Raw genomic sequence first — 19405 nt, 5'->3', positions numbered from 1 at the left:
GAAAAACATGTGTATAGCTAAAGAAAATTTGCCTTCCATTTAGTTGTTTTTTATAGCGGACATGGATTCCAATTTTTATTTTAAGAAGTAAAAAAGGAGGAGGGATGATTTATGTATCTTATAGAGAGATTACAAGATGGTTTCCTTTCCGAAAAAACATGAAATTGTGATTACTTAACTTGTCTTCAGCGTAACAGAAGTCCAGTAGAGTGTTTTTAGCTAATGAATTAATGCGAGGGCTCTCTTAAAAAATAAAATAAAAATATCTATTTGAAAGGGCGGTTTGCCACTCTCGCTGTCTGCCACAAAAGTGAAGTTTATACAAGTGGGAATTGGAGCGTGTCATACACGCTGTGTAAAAGAAAGTGGCGCTAGCAAATTAGCTCATCTCCTTCGCTTGGTTACAAGGCCACCCGCTCGCTCTATTTCGCACAAGCAAGCACAGCTGCCGGATTCAACTGAACTCGCAAAATTCTCTTCCTCACATGGTTGGGTCTTAAAAAAAAATAAAAAAAAGGAGAAGATGGCGATTTCTCTTAATTCTGCTGTTGGCTCGATCAATTCAATGGTAATTTCATTTCTGCTCCTCAGATTTTCGTCCTTTATTATTTCTTTTTGGTTTTCTTTATTAATTGCAATGTTTAGCTGATAATACTGGCAGTTGGCAAGGCATTCTATTTGTGCTTAGTTTAATCAGTCACTAACAAAAACTAACACATAGCTTGATTGTAGCTTTAAAAGTAGATGTGATATGGTGCTTCATTAATAGTTGCAAAATGATAGCGTTTTTTCTTCTTCAACTGGGCCGTCCTGAACTGCAAATTGAACAGATATTCTGTATCTCATCCTCTCCATTTTTTCTGCCTCAAGTTAGAATTTATGTAGTGATTGCAAAATGAAGCCCGGTTTTCCAATTTTCTGGCTCCAGATTCTACAAGAGTTGATTATTACCGTGAAGATCACGATTTTTTATATTTAATATATATATATATATATATAGCAAAGCTGAATTCTTCATTCCTTCCTGGTCTACCTACTAGATTTCTCGAAAGGTGAAGAGCTGATTTTTTTTTATTGCTACTGTTCCTTTTCTTTCTGCTTTCATGTGGACTGAAACCCACAGCGAAGCTATGTGATATGTTGGAAAGGTTATCTGTTTGAAACTAATGTCGTTGGAAGCTTTTTCATTCGATCAATATTCTGTAATGTTTCTCCTAGCACTTGGAAATAAGGTGATTTTGCTAGTGAATGTTCATCAAGGCAATTAGTAAAAATGTAAAAGGCAGTTTCTCCATTCTTGTATCAAGCGAGCCCCACAAATTATTGGTCATTCCTCTGCTGTGTACTGTTCTTATGTCATTGTTTTTTGCTTTTATGTTGTTAAATGAACCTGGGATATAATTGTTCTAATCATGGGACATTTGCATTTACTGTTGCATTTTCCTGCATTAGTAATGCTTTATTCTTTTTTTAATATTCTGTTTCACCTTGATCTTTAATAGTTCTAGGACCTCTTTTTATCTTTATAGGGAAAAAAAGACACGCTTCAAATAAAACGAACTTTTTTCTTCTTCGTCTTCTTAATCTTTTTTTACATATTTGCTATTCAGCAGCCGTAATATCTATGCTCTGGATTATTTCAATTGATGGGGTTTACACATATCTGGTGACTGTTATTTCTCGAGATTATTTACAAAAGTTTTTTTCCCATTAAAAGCTGCAATCCAGATACCAACATGTGTCTAGACCAAAGACCACCTCCTTGGGTATGCTTGCTTCAAGGATGCATATGAATGGAAGAAGAAGAGGGTCATTCGTTTCAGCTGCGGATAATGATCGTCTTGTCACAGACACCAGTGTTAAGGGTTATGGAGGTGCTGAGAGCTCAATTTCCGACGATCAGCTGTCAACAGTGAATTCCTCCTCTGAGGATTCTCCAGGAGGAAACAGTGTTGGTGAGGAGTCAGGACCTCAATCCTCTGGAGCTTCTAATGGCTCAACAGTTTCTGCAGGTATGAAGTCTAGGCCAAAAAGGTCGCCTCTAACAGCAAGAGAGAGACTGAAGGCTGCGAGGGTTCTCAGCCGTTACACAGAATCAAAGGCATTGAAATCAGAGATGGGCAGCAAAGTATTGGATGCCATGAGAGAAAGTGATAAGGGCAAGAAAAGATCTGGCCTTCCAGAAGCCCCTGAAAACATGTTTGATGACAGCAAGCGAGGGTTGCCAAAGGAGGGGTGGACTTTTCAATTTCCAGGGGGTTCAGAACTCTTTTTCATTGTCGTTTCATTTGTTTTAATCAGCACAATAATGTTTGCAACGACTTACATTGTCTGGAAAGTTGGTGCAATCCATTTTGATGAGTATTAATTAAGGTGGAGTTCTGCTATTTACATGAGCTACCTTCTCAAATTTATCCGTAAAAAATTCATGAGCTATTTGGATTCAGGTGCTTGCTCGAGTTATATAATATTGTTAGGATTTTAATGTCTTTTAGACAAGATACATACGTGAATGTACAAAGCAATACTTGGCTGACATTATAGTTTAAGTTCTATTTTATTTCTTTTATTTATCTTGATGATAATGATGCTCAAGCTTAACCCATATTATAACATCATTCTGTATGTTGCATGTACATAAGCGTACTGATCCTACATGTGCGGGTTTTATAGTGTAGAAGGAGCATCCCTTTGCCAGTAGCGCACAAGTTCGATCCTTCTAGGTGCTATATTGTAATGCAGCCCGCAGTTGTCTTGTTTGTGTCCATAACCATGATCTCTCTCGGTTTTTTATGAATACATTGCCTATGTATCTGACCGGAATCCAAGTAGATATGCTGCCAACTTGATACATTATCGCGTTTGATAAAACAGTTCCTGGTTCGATTCATGTCCTGATATACACTTAGATTTGGGCACATTTTCCTTGTGTTTTTTCGGCGACTCTCCCTAAGCTTGGCGAGCTTGTTGAAACAATCCTTTGTCGGGGAGAAAAGGTGAAAGAAAAGAATGCACCGCTGAACTCCAGATGGAATAACGCAGGGTTACCGACACAACACAATCCTGAGGTATCAAAACTGGAACGTGAGGGATTGGTTAATGACGTGGGACACTTACCTAAATTTCAAGTCCGAGATGTCCGACATGATAAACAAACGATATATATATATATATATATATATTCCATCATTGAATTGGGGTAGAACTTTGCTAGCATGTTCTGCAAGCACAGTTCTTATGAGGTTGGCTAGTCAAAGTAATCATGGACTTGGCTAGTCAAAGTAATCATGTCCATTTTTGGAGTTAATTTCTTGACCAGATCTCGTAATTTTTTTCATTTAGATTTCGTTGACTAGGTCAGTTTTAACTCATTTACCATTTTTTTATTAATTTCTTATTTTTGAATTTCAGAATTTATCAAATTAAAACTTCCTCTATTATTTAATTATAATTTTAGAGATTAAAAAATCTTTAAAATTTGTTAGGATTTGAAGAAACTTAATTTCTTATTTTTCTACACGGCGTCAATCAAAAGTCGTGTCAATCTTTAATCCCTCTTTATGGTGAGTTGCAGTGTTTCTGTACTATTGGGGCCCTGCATAGTGATCAACTGGTGATGGTAATTGTAGGGCTCTTGTTTGCTTGTGCAGGACACTATCACTGTCTTTAACACTGAACAGATGAAGGTGGACAGAAAAAAGAAAAAGGCACCAAAATGAATAACCTCTCAGATGATCCTCGGTAAGCAATAAAGATGAAAGCAAAGCATAAGTGAATGAGCGACAAGAATGAGTTGAAAACAAAGATGATTACTTCACAAGAGATTGTCCTTTTTGTTTCGGTTGCCAAACAACATCATCCTCCATCGCAATTTGTTGCCCTTGAACATAATTGTAAATGTAAAGATATGCGATCAAGAATAAGATGCACGATGGGTCACATAAGCATGATGTCAGTTTCATTCAGTAGAGCAAGAGGTTGTGGACTCAATGGCACTTCATCTCTGAAGAAACTTACACAAGGGCAAGGCAAAAGAAAACATGTTATGCAGAAGTTGGAGCAAATAAAACAGATAATTACAAGTCAAGCTGTGCACAATTTGAGAAGTTTAGAACTGGATTCTGTAGTGACAGGATGATTCTCGGATTATCACAAAACAGGAACAGACTGGTGCCCATGATACACCGAAACAGTTATATTTCAAGAAACTGTTCCTTTTCTGTACGATGTTTTAGCCACATTGGGTTACTTTGTTTTTTTGTGAAGTTATCAAAGTAAATTCAAGTTTAGGTGACAGCCTAATATGGCCAAACACGATTTTCAACTGACCATTGAAGTTAACAAGATATCACACCAATCACCATCAAGATATGCAGATCACATATTATCAGTGCAGAAAACTGTACAATGAATCCAGGATAAAAAAGCAGGAAGAGTCAGGACCTAGATTTTAAAAAGAAAGTTGCTTGGACATGGAAGATCACTATCCTCCTTGCTGGCCTGCTGCTCCTGCAGAGGCAAACTGGGTTCAACCAAGTGCTGCAGTATATGATGAGTCCTTTTTAGTCCCATGCCCGTCTCATGCTTCTGATTCTGCCAGCTTTCAAGTATACGGATTCCCTTCGTGGCCAATACCGCTTCAGGAGGCTTCAGAAGATAAAGCTGCTTCGAGTTCCAAGAGTCACAGCCAAGCTGAGAAGCGGCGACGGGACAGGATAAACGCACAACTGGGAATTCTTAGGAAACTCATTCCTAAATCAGAAAAGGTACACAAATCTCTGTCTTAACCCTTGGTTACACGTGCGCTAATCAACATTACTTTACCGGCATGGTTAGTTATTCCTGCCAATTACTCAAGTGTGTCCTCTTCTAGCATCAAATACGGGTGCCAATATTATTTAATTTTGTCCACTAACCATTTTCTGTTACAATCCCATCAATCTTAAATAAAGTATAAGAGATCGTGTATCTAAACCATTTAGCTCCTTTGACAAAATATGGTCGAATGAGGATAGATTCTGTATTAGAGTTCACTAACAACAAATTAAACTTGAGATGAATCAATCTTTCCTTGCGTAGATGGACAAGGCAGCTCTTCTAGGAAGTGCGATTGATCATGTGAAGGATCTCAAACAAAAAGCAACGGAAATCAGCAGAACTTTCACAATCCCAACTGAAGTTGATGAAGTGACGGTTGATTGTGATGTTTCTCAAGTTACAAGCCCTCCCAGCACCAACAAAGACAAAGACAACACATTTATCAGGGCATCTGTTTGCTGCGATGATCGGCCAGAACTGTTTTCGGAGCTTATTACGGTGCTCAAAGGCCTTAGACTAACCATAGTTAGAGCTGATATCGCTAGTGTAGGTGGAAGAGTTAAGAGCATATTAGTACTTTGCAGTGAGTGCAGTGAAGAGGGGAGTGTTTCAATTAGCACTATTAAACAGTCGCTTAATCTAGTTTTGAGTAGAATCGCTTCATCATCAGTGCCATCAAATTATCGTATTAGAAGCAAGAGGCAAAGGTTCTTTTTGCCTTCTCATTTGTCAGGACAATATAAATAATCAGATTTATCAAAATTTATTTGGATTATAATGATATGATTCTCTCGTCTCTTCCCCCTTCTTTTTTTTTTGTCGAGAGTATGCCTTCTCTCCTCTGCCATCATTTCAAGAAACGAAACTGCGGTCGCACAGGCCCGTTAGTCAAAATTATCGGATATTGTTTTCAATGAATTTCGCTCTCCTTAGATGCGCATGGAAAAGGCGACACCAACACCACTCGTATCGTATCAATCACCGTATTAATCACCATCACCGTTCCGTGTTCTCAGATTCGAGTATTTGATTAAGTTCTTGATTGCTCGTATGATGGCCACTGAAGATTTATATAGTCGTTAATTTCAGGACCCATAGGATTAGTCGTGGTGCGCACAAGCTGGCCCGGACACCCACGTTAATCTAAAAAAAATCACCAAATAATTTTGATACATATTTTTTTCAGTGGGCTCAAACCTGGATATTCCAGGTGGGGCTAGGACGGCGTCTTCATGGAAGCTATCCTCACTTAATCTTCTTTCTGCGTCATTATTTTATATTAGAAGTTTGAAAGATTTTCTTTTCTCAGAACTGAATTCGGTGCAATTATTGAATGTGTGTTTTTTCGCCCCCCCACCCCCCAAAAAAAAAAAATATCCCCTAAATTGTCCCCTTTCAAAATTAAAAATTTTACAATTACCCCAAGTTAAACCAACTATATATTATGCATTTTTTATTATTTACTCAGAAAATAAGATTTTTAGGGGTTGCAATCTTGATTTAATATAAACTTTGTATCTAAATTTACTAGTTATTAGGCTTATAGTGACCGGTGGTGACCATCACAGCCCGCAGTGCGTGGTGGTTGATGGCCCCGGTGTGACATTATTATTATTATTATTTCACCATCACAGAGCGTAATGATTCATATAATTAATTAATCAAGAGAACATTATAGAGATCGAAAAAGTAGTTAGTATGTGGGCCAGGTGGCACATGTGGTCGTCTCTTATCAAATCTGATAGTGCTGGTATGGTATTAGCCGATGGTGCCATAAAGTTGGATGGTTGGAAAAGCCGGGTCCTTTGCTGCCATGATGAAAGGAATGAATACAGAGCCGTGTTCCTTTTCGTCTTTGTAAACAGTTCGAAGATTGACCGTCGAGATTTATGATATTTTTTTCTAGCAGATATGACTGTGATCATTATTGGGGAATTTACACGCAGGACCAATAAATTATTACATGAACATTTTCCTTTTCTTTTTTCTAGGACACAAATAATAATCTTTTTTATTCTTCGAAAAATAATCAATCCCAGTCGGTTATAACAACCCCGTATCACTCTCACTCTCACCCAAATCCATGCACTGCCAACACACACAAACTCTTCCCTCAACAACCCTTTCAAACACCAAAACAGAATCGTTTTGCTAATGCGACGTGCGGTTTTACGGCTCACACACAACAACCCCTCTCCCATTCTTATAACCGTTCCTCTCTCTGTGCATCCTGACCTTCATCTTCTTTAAATAAACGTATTCAGAACAATTACACGCATAAATATTATATTACTCATCTCTACAATCTAAAGTACTGACTTATTTCCTTGTCTTCCTCCTGAGGACTGTCAATGATGTGTTCTTGGAGCCCACAAGAAGATGCCACTCTGATCAAACTTGTGGAACAACATGGCCCATTACGCCGACTGAAGAAGCTACGATTGTCCAGGTACACGCCCTCCTTGGCAACAAGTGGGCTGCAATAGCCAGACTCTTGCCTGCCCGTACTGATATGCTGTAAAGGATCATCAAATATGTGACATGCCATCCGCCTCGTCAGGGTCGATTTTAGTTTTGAAATGCCCGACTGTAGAGATTTCGGTGGTCTCAATCTGATTCCTAGCCCAAGCGGTAGTGCTTGCATGCATCGCCAGGGCATAACAGAGTTAGAGGAGGTGCGAGCGTTGATGGGCCTGAGATGTCCTGACATAAAGAGTTAAGGGAGTGGGAGAGTCGATGGGCCTGAGATGTCCTGACATTATCCCCACCAGGGGATGGTTTCATTTCAATGCCTGTGGTGGAGAAAGTGGAGGGGGATGTGGCAGTAGAGGGCAGAGAAAAGGACCTGGCGATGGTGAAGAGAGATGTACTGGGAAGACGGATGAGACTTGCTTGAGGGCCATCATGCAGAAAACGATGCAAGAGGAAGCTAGGATTTACTTTGATGGATTCATGGGTATTCATCTGCTTACGCAATCCAATCACAGAAAATAATATATATATATATATATATTAGAAATGCTATAATGAAAAATTGATTGAAAGCATCTTAACAGTGATTTATTACGAGCGGTTGCCACCACCCCCATCCTCTTACAATAAGATTACAAAATAATTTAGGAGCAAGCATTGAGCATAACACTAAATTATTGAGATATCATCAATTTTATGCATAGGTTATTTTTATATCAAAACATAAACAGGAAACCTAGAAAACGGATACACATCCTTAATTGAGATTTCTAAAACTTCAATGATAAAATTGATATAAAATAAAGAAGACAAAAAACTATTTGGCTATAATATTATAACTATCTATTATTTTTTGTGATAATTTTAAGATTTGCTCAAAATTCAATCTAATTGCAGGATATTTTTATCATTACCCAGACTAATCTACAGAAAATTGCTACATCTTTAAATCGAACCTCTCTAGCAGAAGAGGTGCCGTAACAGCCAGTTGGGCTCCTGGTCATCAGTGCAATTCAGGTTTGATTCTTTTCTAAATTCCACCATGCAATTTTAGTGCTTCACACACTCAAAACCCTTACCACCCAATCGACCCAACTTTTGTTGCGCTGATGAGAAAAGAACATCAATTTCTCAGACAAAATCCCAATATTGAAGCTCAAAACCGGAAAACCATACACACGGCAATGCAACTGTCGAACATGGAACAGTTTAAGCTGCAAAAATGGCATCCTTATTTTACACGAACAAAATCAAAGGAGAATTCATATTGGAAAATCCATAAAAAATCCAGAAACCAAAAGATTAATGGCAAGCACAATAGGATGAACAAGTACAAGAAATCTAGGACACAGACACGTCTAGGTAAATAAAAAATAATCATTAAAAGCAGACTAGTTTCTCACCCTCCCCGTACTGAATCATAGAAACCCTCAGTAAATCACATAAACAAATAATCCCCACCAACTGCAACAAAAACTTGATGAAAAATTATTTTTTGCAAACTACCGCACCACTAATCCATAACTCGATATGGCGTGCACCTACGTAACAACTAGGCCAAATATCCCATAAAATCAACATCGCAGTCTAAATTCCTGGACATGTTTCATTGAACTATACCTTAAAGCATTACCGCCAACCACAGACTGCAGTTTATTCCAGTTCTCGTACAAGAAAGTCACCAAATCCATCAACCAAATTACACGACCAAAACACCACTCCTCAACACCCCCCCCCCCCAGTTTAGCAATCAGGCAAACAGAATTCATGCCATTAAATTACAAATTCAACAATAAAATGATCCGCAATTCACAAACCAATCCAATAAGAAAAGGAGATAATAGCACAGCAATGGAGGCCAATAAGCAAAACAAAATCCCATTTCCATTCAGTTTAAAAGGTCTAACAAAACCATGAAATTTAAAACAGCGATGCTCTACTTATCTGAAATCAGTAGTGATAATAAAACAAACATAAACAGGGACAAACACTAAAGCGAACGACAGCTCTCTATTGTTGACAAAATAGAAAACTACTTGGATCTCTGTCTCATCTTTCGGCGCTTCCTCTTCAACCTCCTCATACGCTTCTTCTTCCACTGTTTTGTTAAAGACAACAGAGAAACAATCTTATTCTGACTAAGCAAATTTAAAAGAAAAGAAAAAATGGTAATACTTTAATTAATGTCTTGAAAATGAAGAAACGATTACCTTGGCTCTCATGGCGGCAAAGCAACCAAGCTTTGTGTTCCCTTCTTTCTTCGATTCGAAAACCTGACTGCGGAAAAAGATAAGAGAGTGCTACATTTCATGCTTCGCATGTTAATATATACTAGCGTAACCCTAATTCTAGTGGGCTGTATTGCCAAGTTGGGCTCAACTACCTGACGAACACCAAATATCCATTTATGCCCATTTGCGAATGGAGCCTAAATTCAACAATGGAAGGCCCAATAAGCCCATATTGTACCCTGACCAAATTGTACGAGCAAGAGGGTAGAAATCTCATCTTGGAATACTGAGCCCCTAGACCAGGAGTCAATAACATTGCTGTTTCCTTTCCAAATTTTTGTTTGGGGATGTTTAGGTTTCAACATAAAAGCAAGAAAAGAAGGAAGGAAGGTGGAAATTCGGCTTGCAAACCAACCACCTGACTCGAGTGTCGAAGCCGATCCTGCTAGGGAGGCATTTTATTTATAGCAAGCAGTATGTTCTGTAACATACCAGTTAATTACTTGCAGAATTTTCGCAAAGCATTAATGTTGGTTATAAATGCAGAGAACGATGTACACATCTTTTCTTTTTCTAACAGAAAATGATGTAGAAATTGATTTGGCATTTCATTTTCGACTCTGGTTTGTTAAAAAATGTTAAGAAAGTGTTATAGAATTCCTGGCACAAAAATCTCATAACGACAGATTTAAGTCTTTAGAGAATTCATCCAACCGATGCCAATCAATACACATTGCACCATCCCCTGTAATCCTCGGACTCAATTCGCAGCTAGGCTACGAGCAGAATGGTTTCTTTGTATGAAAGATCATCGGAACAGAAATAGACAAACAGGATGCTCTTGCCTCAAGGGGAAAATCGCTGGATTTTTTTTTTTCTTTTATGAAAGTTCAATGCTACGGTGCTTGAGTTTTTTACGAATATTTTGTATTTAAGTATTGTCACGTTTGTTACAAAAAAAAGTTTCCAAATCATGAAATGTGAATCTCATCTCATAAAAAATCTTAGTAAAAATTTAATCATCTTCACATTATCCTTCAAATTAAAAAAAAAATTGAAAAAAACATGTCATTCAAAATTTTTAACATGGCTAACTTTTTATTATTTCATACATTATGTTTAAAATAAAAAACTCGCTTTAATATGTTAAATTTTTTTCCCGAGAAACTAAGATACAAAGAATGAAATAAAAGAATAAAATGAGAAAGGTGTGGAAGGTTAAAGAATGTGAGAAAAGAAGAAAGAAGAAAAAAAGAGGAAGATTATAAATTGAGAGGTACCATAAAAATGAGGAGGGGGTAAAGATTTGAGTGGGAGGGAAAATTTTAGAATAATGAAGTTTTAGAAAACAGCTACGAATCTACTCTCATCTCTCTCCCACCGCAATGCCTCCCTCCACCGTCGACGATAACCATCACAGCCACCGAGACAGCACCACGGCCACTATTCCATACACCGTTGTCTCTCTATCCACCTGAAAGTTGCCATACTCCAAACAGATTGTTGCCATCCACCACGCAACGATACAACCCTCACAATTGAACAACAACAGCAACTGAGCCGATCGAGCAATGGAGAGAGAAACTAAGAGAGAGAAAACCAAAACTTTGAGCTCTCTGAGGGCTGTAATGGGCGACATCGCTCACATAGGAAGGAAGAGGAAGGAGCTAGGCACTTGGCACGGTGACCTATGCACCTCGTAGCCTCACCGAAACGGGCAACAAAGCGCCAAACTTGAGTTGCATCTTGCTTAGCTGGTATAGGTCTATTGAACGTGAATGGTGATCTTCAACCCATACCGAATAGGCTTATACTTGTTATTTATTAACTATTCATACGAGTCCGACACTTATTTTAAAAAAGATTAAAAATAAGGATTAAATCTTTTTACGAAACTCAAAGACACATAAAATTTAGACAAATTCTTTGAATGTAAATACATTAATTAGACTTCTTCGTTTTTGTACTTCTTTTTTCTATTTTTACCCATTTTCCATGTAATTCGCTCCTGTACACTTGTCTTGACTGTTCTGATTTTGTCAGACAATGTGTCATAATTTGTAACCTCTCTTTTCGTTAATGATATGCTTGAACTCTTTGATTATCATCAAAACAATGAACAAATGTCGCCTATAATGAAAACAACATCAATATTTGTGAAGTTAGTAAAATTAATACGAGCACGCATGCAGCATCCTACTCAATTCATCCACGTCATTGTGTATAGCTAAAGAAGTATTTTTCAAAACAAATATATATTTGTTTTTTAGATTAACGTGGGTGTTCGGACAACTTGCGTACACCATGACTAATTCCACGGACCCTAAAATTAATTTGATATAGTAATTCTCGATCTACAATCAATGCAATTGACTCCATTTCACTCTCTTAAGCCTATTGAGGGATTCAACCGTATATTTGGAGTTATCTCGACAAAAAGAGTTGTCAGAACATCTTACTCGTTATGATCTATGCCAATTCATCAGCACTTGTAAATTAAAGACTTTGAGAATTGGAAATGATGACTGCGAAGGAAATCGAATACACGCACGCACCAACAGCTGATAGTCCTAAATGAATTCAAGTTTTGTTGATATAAACAAAACTATGGAAAATTAGCTATCATAATAACTCACAACTGCCAATGTTTGAAAAAATGGACATTCTAATGAAAAATAATCAATTTCCTCGTAACTAACTGAAGAAATATAAATTCTGCTAAACAATATATATTTTGCTCTTTATTTTTAGTTGTTGTTTCCATTAAGAAAAAAGTTCTGAATTACCTGGATAAGCAACCTCTACTTGAGATCGTTCCCAGACTTGATCATGAAGCTAACATGGAAAAATATGCCTGACAACATCGCTTGCCAAGAAACCCTAATTTATTGATTATAACCACACTTGCAAAGAAAACCGCTATTTCAAATTTCTTTCATCTTAGAAATTCCAACCTATAAATCACTCCAAGCCCCCCGTAATTGCACCTGAATCCAGTAAATTTAACCATTGGAAACTATGGAAAGAGGAGTAGATTAACTTATATCCAGCACTAAAAACTTGCATGTATACCATCCTTCAATTATTAGGCCTCTCCTTGAAATTTGCGGTATGCCAAAAGACACCCCCATGCAAATCCCGCAGCAACTATCAAAAATCAAACAAGAAAGGGTCCTCATCGTCCCAAATACTAGGCGGTGGGTACTCGTCATCATTCCACACAGATGGAGATCCAGGTCCAATATGCATTACCGGATCCTGCAGAAGATGACCCGCTGGTGCAACCAAAGGAGGAGTATTGCTGCCAGACAGAGAGAAACTCGACCCGACGGAACCCACCAACGCATTAACGTCATCGTACGCATGATGCTGCGGCAGACGATGACAATGATTTTGATACGAGGTTGTTGTTGCTGGATCTACACTAGAACTAACAAATATATTATTGGGGTTGGTTGTGTTAGCCCCATGTTGAATGAGATAGCGTTGTAACATAACTTGCTGGTGATTTTGCCCTGGCATTTCATTAGTACTAGAACATTGTAAGGCCGACCCAACAACATTATTCGAATAACAATTAACCCCGTATGGAGTAAATCCCGATGAAGCTGCCGTGACAGAGGGAGAAGCCATTGGATTTGAGAGAGAGAAAGCGAAACCAAAGCCACAACCAAACCCTGGGGGACGAGGGAGCAAAGGACGAAGAGTCTGGCTCGAGGAAGAGGTAGACTTGCGAGAAGTTGATCCGGACTGAGCAGAGGAAGAGGAACCTGAGGGTTGCAAATTGAGATGAGCCCTGGAGCCATAAAGGATGAAGGCTGCTCGATCATAGGCTCGTGCCGCGTCCTCGGCGGTGGCGAAAGTTCGGAGCCACTTCCGGGTTCGTTTTCTTGGCTCACGGGTCTCTGCTACCCATTTGCCCCAGCTTCTTTGCCTCACTCCTCTGTATCTAAATTTGCCGTTGTCTGGTCCTCCTTTGCCTTTGCACTTTCTGCTATTGCCAATGCTGTTATTGGTACTGTTTGTGTCACTTGTTGTGGCGGTAGTGGGTGTGGTTGCGGTGGTATTGTTATCGATGCTTTTGTCATTGGATGATAATTTGGTGGTGGTGGTGGTGGTGGGTTCTTGGGGAGGGTGAGAGAGAGATGAATTGTCCATTAGAAAGTGAATGGCTTTTAAGGCTTTATTAAGACTGAGGGGGCCTCGTTCTTTGGTTATTGATCTGTCGAAGTATAGAGTAGCCTTTGCCTGTGTGCTGGTTTGAATGTCATGTGTGTAAATGGCGGATGAGGGCGGTGATCTACAATGACTGCATGTATTTATATTTTTGTATTCGGAGAGAGAGAAAGTTGCTGCTTCATACTGGAGTAAACAGGCAGCACTGGAGCGCATTGGTTAATTTGGGAATTTGGAATCATTTGTTTGTATTTTATATATTGTGATTTTAATTCTTTTTTGGTGAATTTTATTTTATGAAGTTTCGGTTTTTCTTAGAGAAATTACTGAGCTAAGCTTTAATTATTCTGTCCAATGAATGCTCGCAGACGGGGAGGAATTATGGAAGCTTGAAGAACGGCACTAGCTTCCATCGATTTTCTTTCCTCTGAGGCTTCAAATCTCACTTGAGTCACAAACTCGTGATTTTGTTTGTGTTTCTATCAAATTATTAATGGATGTGAACAAATGTTTAATTTCCTTAAGCAACACATGATACTGAACGTGGGTTTAATTTGATTCTTAAGTCTCAGTCTCGTAAATTAACATATATAGTCTTACTGCGCGAATGATTTATCTGTAATTAAACTAGGAAGGAGAATTCACTCCAGATTCATCAGTAAGATGTGAGCTTTGGGTTCTTCGTCTATTTTCACTTTGTATTTTTTATATTAGCTATGAGAAAATTGGCGTCTATACTCTACACAGTGGATATGACCTGCAACAAAAAAAAAAATTGAAAAATCAATCTATTTAATTTTTTTTTCTTTAAAAAAAATCTCATTGGGTTTTTATTTTAATTTTGAAGGTATCCTTGAGTTTAGTATAAGGTGAGATCTAATCATTCACACCTATATTGACGAGTATTATAAATTTATTTATAATATAACTCTTTCTAAATTCAAATTTAATTAGATCAACATATGAAACGAAGCTAGCTAGGTACCACATAGTTACACAAACTGAGGAGTTGTCGGTTTATGTGTGTCGTGTAAAGTAATACTAAAAATGTTGATGACTGTGATAAAGACTTGGAACTAAGGGATTTGCTCTCTCTGTGGTCTCAGGTCCGAGTCCTTGGTTGTTCATATGATGGCCACTGGAGGTTTACATGGTCGTTAACTTCAGGGCTCGTGGGATTAGTCGTAGTGCGCACAAGCTGGCCCAGACACCCACGTTAATCTAAAAATAAAAATAAAAAATAAAAAAAAATGTTGATGACTGTTATTACTGGACGGGCTTTGAGCTAGGCAAGCTCCCCATTCCACTCTCTTTTAGAATCAAATCCAAGACCCTCTGGATATAGATATTCTATCATTTACTACTTGTTGATTGATACTTTGGATGATTGTTAGCGATATGTTAGAGATTATATTAACTTTTTTTAACATTAAAAAATATTTATGTTTTACTAATAAGTTTTTTAATAAAAAAAAATTAAATTTAGAATTGATATGATATGATTTGGTTAACTTAATAGACCTTAAGATAACTCGAATAACCATTAACAATCTAATTTAATTAAAAAAAATTGACGATGATTTAAAAAAAAATATTAAGATGAAAATATATTGAATCGATTTAAATTAATCTAAAAAATTTACAGTACATATTATGAGATCGGGATAGTTTCATGTAAAGTAAATTGAAAAAAAATATTAAATTTAATTCTCAATTAACCTGATATTAAATAATAAAATTTAAAAAAATCAACAAAAAAAATCAAAAAAACACAACTTAAATCAACTTGGATTAACTTGTCAAAGTAACAACCCGAGCCATGTAAATGGGATAGCATTGTTGAAAGCAATCTGAAACAAATTATGAAGCTCAATTCTTATTCAATTTAATATTAAATGATGAAATTAAAAAAAAAATTAACTAAAAAAGACAAAAACATCATTTTGAGTCAACTTGAATCACTTCAACTAGACATATTACCAAGGTAATGAGATTAATATAACTTTGTAGAAAGGTAAAAAAAATTATGAAACTTAATTTCAAATTAACTAAACATTGAAGAATTGAATTAAAAAACAAAAAAATAACAAAAAGACTTGAGTTAATCTATCGAATTTAATATCCGGGTTATCATATTGAGATAAACAAATCTAACATTAATAATTAAATTAAAAAATTAAAAAAATAGCTCAAATCAACTTGAATTAACTTATTAAACTTGTAACTTTTGTAATAAGACCTGAATAACTTTATATAAAATAAAGTGAAAAAATTATAAAATTTAATTTTAAATCAACTAGATATTAAAAAATAAAATAAAATAAAAAAAACATAAAAAAACTTGAATTAATTTTTTAAATCAATAATCTAAATTATAAAATTGAGATAAACAAATCTAAATATTTAAAAAAAAAAAACTGTTCATGCGAATTTACTAGAAGGGTAGCAGTGAATTCTTCTTCTCAATTAATTTATGTTAACAGTAGTTAAAAGATTAATTACTGGAGTCTTTATATTTAGATAGATACCATGAAAAAACTCGTAGAAATTAGATTGAAAAATGTCATCAATTAGGAATCTTCAACTAAAACATGGATCAACTCATTTAAGGACACCCAAAAAGCAGAGAGACATCCAAAAGAAGCAAATCACATGTCAGAGCACACCAAATCGCCATTGTGCTCTTCCACGAGATAACACAGGAAAAAAAGAAAACACAAAGGAGACACCCAAAAAAAAAGGCAAATTACTTGTAAGAGCATATCAAATCGCCATTGTGCTCTTACAAAAGACAAACTCATGAAAAAAAAGCACAAATGGCCCCTAGAAAAAATCCAAAAGACAACCCAGCAAAGAAAAAACTCAAATTACCTTTGCAAAAATCAAAGACACAGGTGGGCAAAAGGGACAAAGAATGAATTAACAGTAAATAAATAGAAATTTGTGTCACAATAAACAGTGAATGTCCATCATGTTCTAGTTTTTGCAGTAACATCAACCACAAACCTACAGCTAACTAAAACATTGATCAATATAATGAAAGAGGCTAAAAAAGAAGCAAATTACATGTCAGAGAGGCACCCAGAAGAAGCAAATCACAGGTTAGAGCAAACGAAATCGCCATTGTACTCTTCTAAAAGACAACACAAGAAGGGGAAAAAAACTCATATGACCACTGGAAAAAGACAACCCAGAAAAGAAAAAAACATTAAAATTGCCAAAAAAAAAAAACCGACAGATGCTAGAGCTAAACAAACCGAAGCGAAAACCAAAGACACGTGTGTGAGCAAAAAAGATAGAATAAATTATAAGTAAATAGATAATAATTTGTGTCACAATAAATAGGGAATGAACAGTAAATTCCCATTTTTTGTGGTCATTGCAAATTAATCACTCATTACTTAATTAGAACATGTTCATGTAATTCAAAAAAAAAAAAATCAGTGGAAGAGTATTTGACAACGTTCATTTATTTTAAGAATTTGTTAAGCACTCTTTTCCTGCTATAACATTGATTATTTGTTTCAAGATTTTTTCTAGACTGATATTGCTCTAAGCACTTTCGTATAATTTTAATCGAACAAAAATACAAGTGCCCCACAACTCCAATGATCGTGGATCTCGAAATCGATTTCATGGTGCAAGTTTTCATGCATATGTTATATGCTCCAAAAAAAAACAGCACAAGCAACTCTATTATATATATATATATTTGAAGTTATCCATAATTTTCTAGAGCATCTTTATCACTGCATAGCTGTGACCTAACTGTAGCAGAACTTGAGGCGGCTTGTTTTGATCTCATCAGACTTGCATATGCATGGTACTTATCAGTTGCTGTCATCATCCACATTGTATTCGAGAAAATTAACTCAGGCTTTCTGATTCATTTAGCATGCTGATCATCAAATATTGAACTTGCTTCTGATTCATTTCTTGGCCTGCTGCCTATTACAGGGAAAAAAAAATCATTTTGTCATAGATGTTTCATAGATTATAACATAATTAAGCTTAATGAATTACGAGAAGCATGTTAAAACGAATGTCTTGCATAATTGTAACAAGCTTGTCAATATCCAATTTCAAATTGTACTTTTGATGCTGTAATTAAGGCATCTAGAATTTCCTCTCAAGCTAGCCAGTAACCATGAAGTTGGACGTGCTTGAGATTTACTGAAGCAGCCCTCATTTGCAGACCTCACAATAACATGCTCTATTTCCAAAGCTTGTGGCTTTTTACATGATGCCAACTCCCAGAAAGATGAGAAGGTGGCATGGGGCTGGAATTACTGCCCGGACAGAATTAGTTTTTCCCCGTTTGAAATAAGGTAACATGCATGTCTTTTGATAGCTTAAAAAGGTCGTCACTTTTTGTCAAACTTTTATCAGAGACCCAGTGGATTACGTCTTTTAGTAGGTTTACTGGATGAACAATCCATCGGATAATCTCTGAGAGGATAGCCAAGTAAACTATCTAAAATCTGGAGTCGGGTTCCCGGATCGGTAGCAGCGGGAAGTTTATAAATGACAGTAAAATTGTCTTCTGTACAGTCAAGAACTTTTTACCGTAAACAAGCCATGGGCCGGATAGTGAAAAATTGGTATGTAGCAAAAGATTCTTCAAACATTGTAACAAGCAAATACATATAACCTTTTCTTCAACCCAAAATTATATGGCTGCTCATAATTTGCCCCTTATTTTATAAACTTAATCAGCCAATTTAAACCTTGTGTTATTAATTGAGTCCCTTATTATATCAGAGTCAAATACGGTCACTCTGGCCATTAGTAAGATCATGAAAATTGAGAACCAATTTAGAGCATGTAAATAGAACACCATCTACTTCATCTTTGATTCGGAAGAAAAGGACTAAAAAGACAAATTATCATACTAATTTATAAATTCGTTTGTTTAATATTTTTATATTTAAGTATAAGATAACATGTAAATGAAACACAATCTACATGCTTGTTGATAAAAACATTCAAAATCTTATTAATTCATTCGGTTGATCTTATTTGATAATCATCATATAATATGATGAGGTTTAATTGATTCAATTAATAATATATGAGTTAAATTGATTGATTGAAGATAGTATAAGGAGTTATTCTATAAATCTTGTTGGGACTAACAATTTAATCCAAACCCGATAAATATCAACCAAACCAATTCACTAAATGGCTTTTTATGAACGAACTCACTCAATAAGTAATGGATAATAATATCAAATTCTGTTTGGAACCCAACCAACTTAAACTTAACCGGGATATATATAAAATGAATATAACAGGCACAGAGAAGAAAAAAATCTGCTCGGTAAAATATACAGCCTCCAACTCTCTATAGCCATTCGTTTTACTAGTTTACGCCACAATTAATACAGTAAAAGGTGATGTGTGATTAATTTTATTAACGGATCAAGAGCCATTAACTAAACAACAACTTAGCAAGGGAAAGGGTGTTCTTTTTTTTTTTTAACGCAAGACTACTTATCTGGTTCTTACAACCGCCCAGCTAGTACCAGGAAATATATATTACTGCAGATTCATAATTCATTTTTTAAAAGGTTTGGCCTAGCTGTTACGAATATATATTTTAATTTTTAATTCCGAGCAGTAGAGTTATTGTTTAGAAGACATTATCAACTTCTTAAAAAATATATAGAAATATGTTTTTAAAACTATTTAAAGGAAAAACTGAGTTC

The 19405-nt window shown here is 36.2% G+C and overlaps 3 protein-coding genes and 1 long non-coding RNA gene across 4 annotated transcripts; 3 read left to right on the top strand and 1 right to left on the bottom strand.

The window, feature by feature from the left end:
- The first annotated feature begins 368 nt into the window (after positions 1–368).
- LOC105133565 (uncharacterized) lies at positions 369–2573 on the top strand. Its single transcript, XM_011037607.1, has 2 exons — positions 369–568; positions 1718–2573. Exons 1-2 carry the CDS (start codon positions 524–526, stop codon positions 2366–2368), a joined length of 696 nt encoding a protein of 231 aa, XP_011035909.1. The 5' UTR covers positions 369–523; the 3' UTR covers positions 2369–2573.
- Positions 2574–4240: 1667 nt separating this feature from the next.
- On the top strand, positions 4241–5599 carry LOC105133563 (transcription factor bHLH51-like). The gene is made up of 2 exons (XM_011037606.1): positions 4241–4766; positions 5080–5599. Exons 1-2 carry the CDS (start codon positions 4473–4475, stop codon positions 5563–5565), a joined length of 780 nt encoding a protein of 259 aa, XP_011035908.1. The 5' UTR covers positions 4241–4472; the 3' UTR covers positions 5566–5599.
- Positions 5600–6435: 836 nt separating this feature from the next.
- Positions 6436–9308, top strand: LOC105133556 (uncharacterized). The gene is made up of 2 exons (XR_843822.1): positions 6436–7526; positions 7576–9308. It is a non-coding gene; the product is annotated as an uncharacterized LOC105133556 (long non-coding RNA).
- A 3035-nt stretch (positions 9309–12343) lies between these two features.
- Positions 12344–13913, bottom strand: LOC105133557 (ethylene-responsive transcription factor ABI4-like). The gene has a single exon (XM_011037599.1). The coding sequence runs from the start codon at positions 13911–13913 to the stop codon at positions 12672–12674; it is 1242 nt and encodes a 413-aa protein (XP_011035901.1). The 3' UTR covers positions 12344–12671.
- Positions 13914–19405: the final 5492 nt, after the last annotated feature.

Source organism: Populus euphratica, unplaced genomic scaffold (genome assembly GCF_000495115.2).
Source record: "Populus euphratica unplaced genomic scaffold, PopEup_1.0 scaffold36.1, whole genome shotgun sequence".
NCBI classification, from domain to species: Eukaryota; Viridiplantae; Streptophyta; class Magnoliopsida; order Malpighiales; family Salicaceae; genus Populus; species Populus euphratica.
Note: the sequence above shows the minus strand (reverse complement) of the source record. Positions and strands in the feature narration are given on the sequence as shown.

Excerpts from the sequence above, each read along its gene's own strand:
- LOC105133565 (XM_011037607.1), top strand. The coding sequence starts at position 524 with ATGGCGATTTCTCTTAATTCTGCTGTTGGCTCGATCAATTCAATG. Across the intron at positions 569-1,717 it reads TTGGCTCGATCAATTCAATG|CTGCAATCCAGATACCAACA; the intron begins GTAATTTCATTT and ends TCCCATTAAAAG.
- LOC105133563 (XM_011037606.1), top strand. The coding sequence starts at position 4,473 with ATGGAAGATCACTATCCTCCTTGCTGGCCTGCTGCTCCTGCAGAGGCA. Across the intron at positions 4,767-5,079 it reads TCATTCCTAAATCAGAAAAG|ATGGACAAGGCAGCTCTTCT; the intron begins GTACACAAATCT and ends TTCCTTGCGTAG.
- LOC105133557 (XM_011037599.1), bottom strand. The coding sequence starts at position 13,913 with ATGCGCTCCAGTGCTGCCTGTTTACTCCAGTATGAAGCAGCAACTTTC.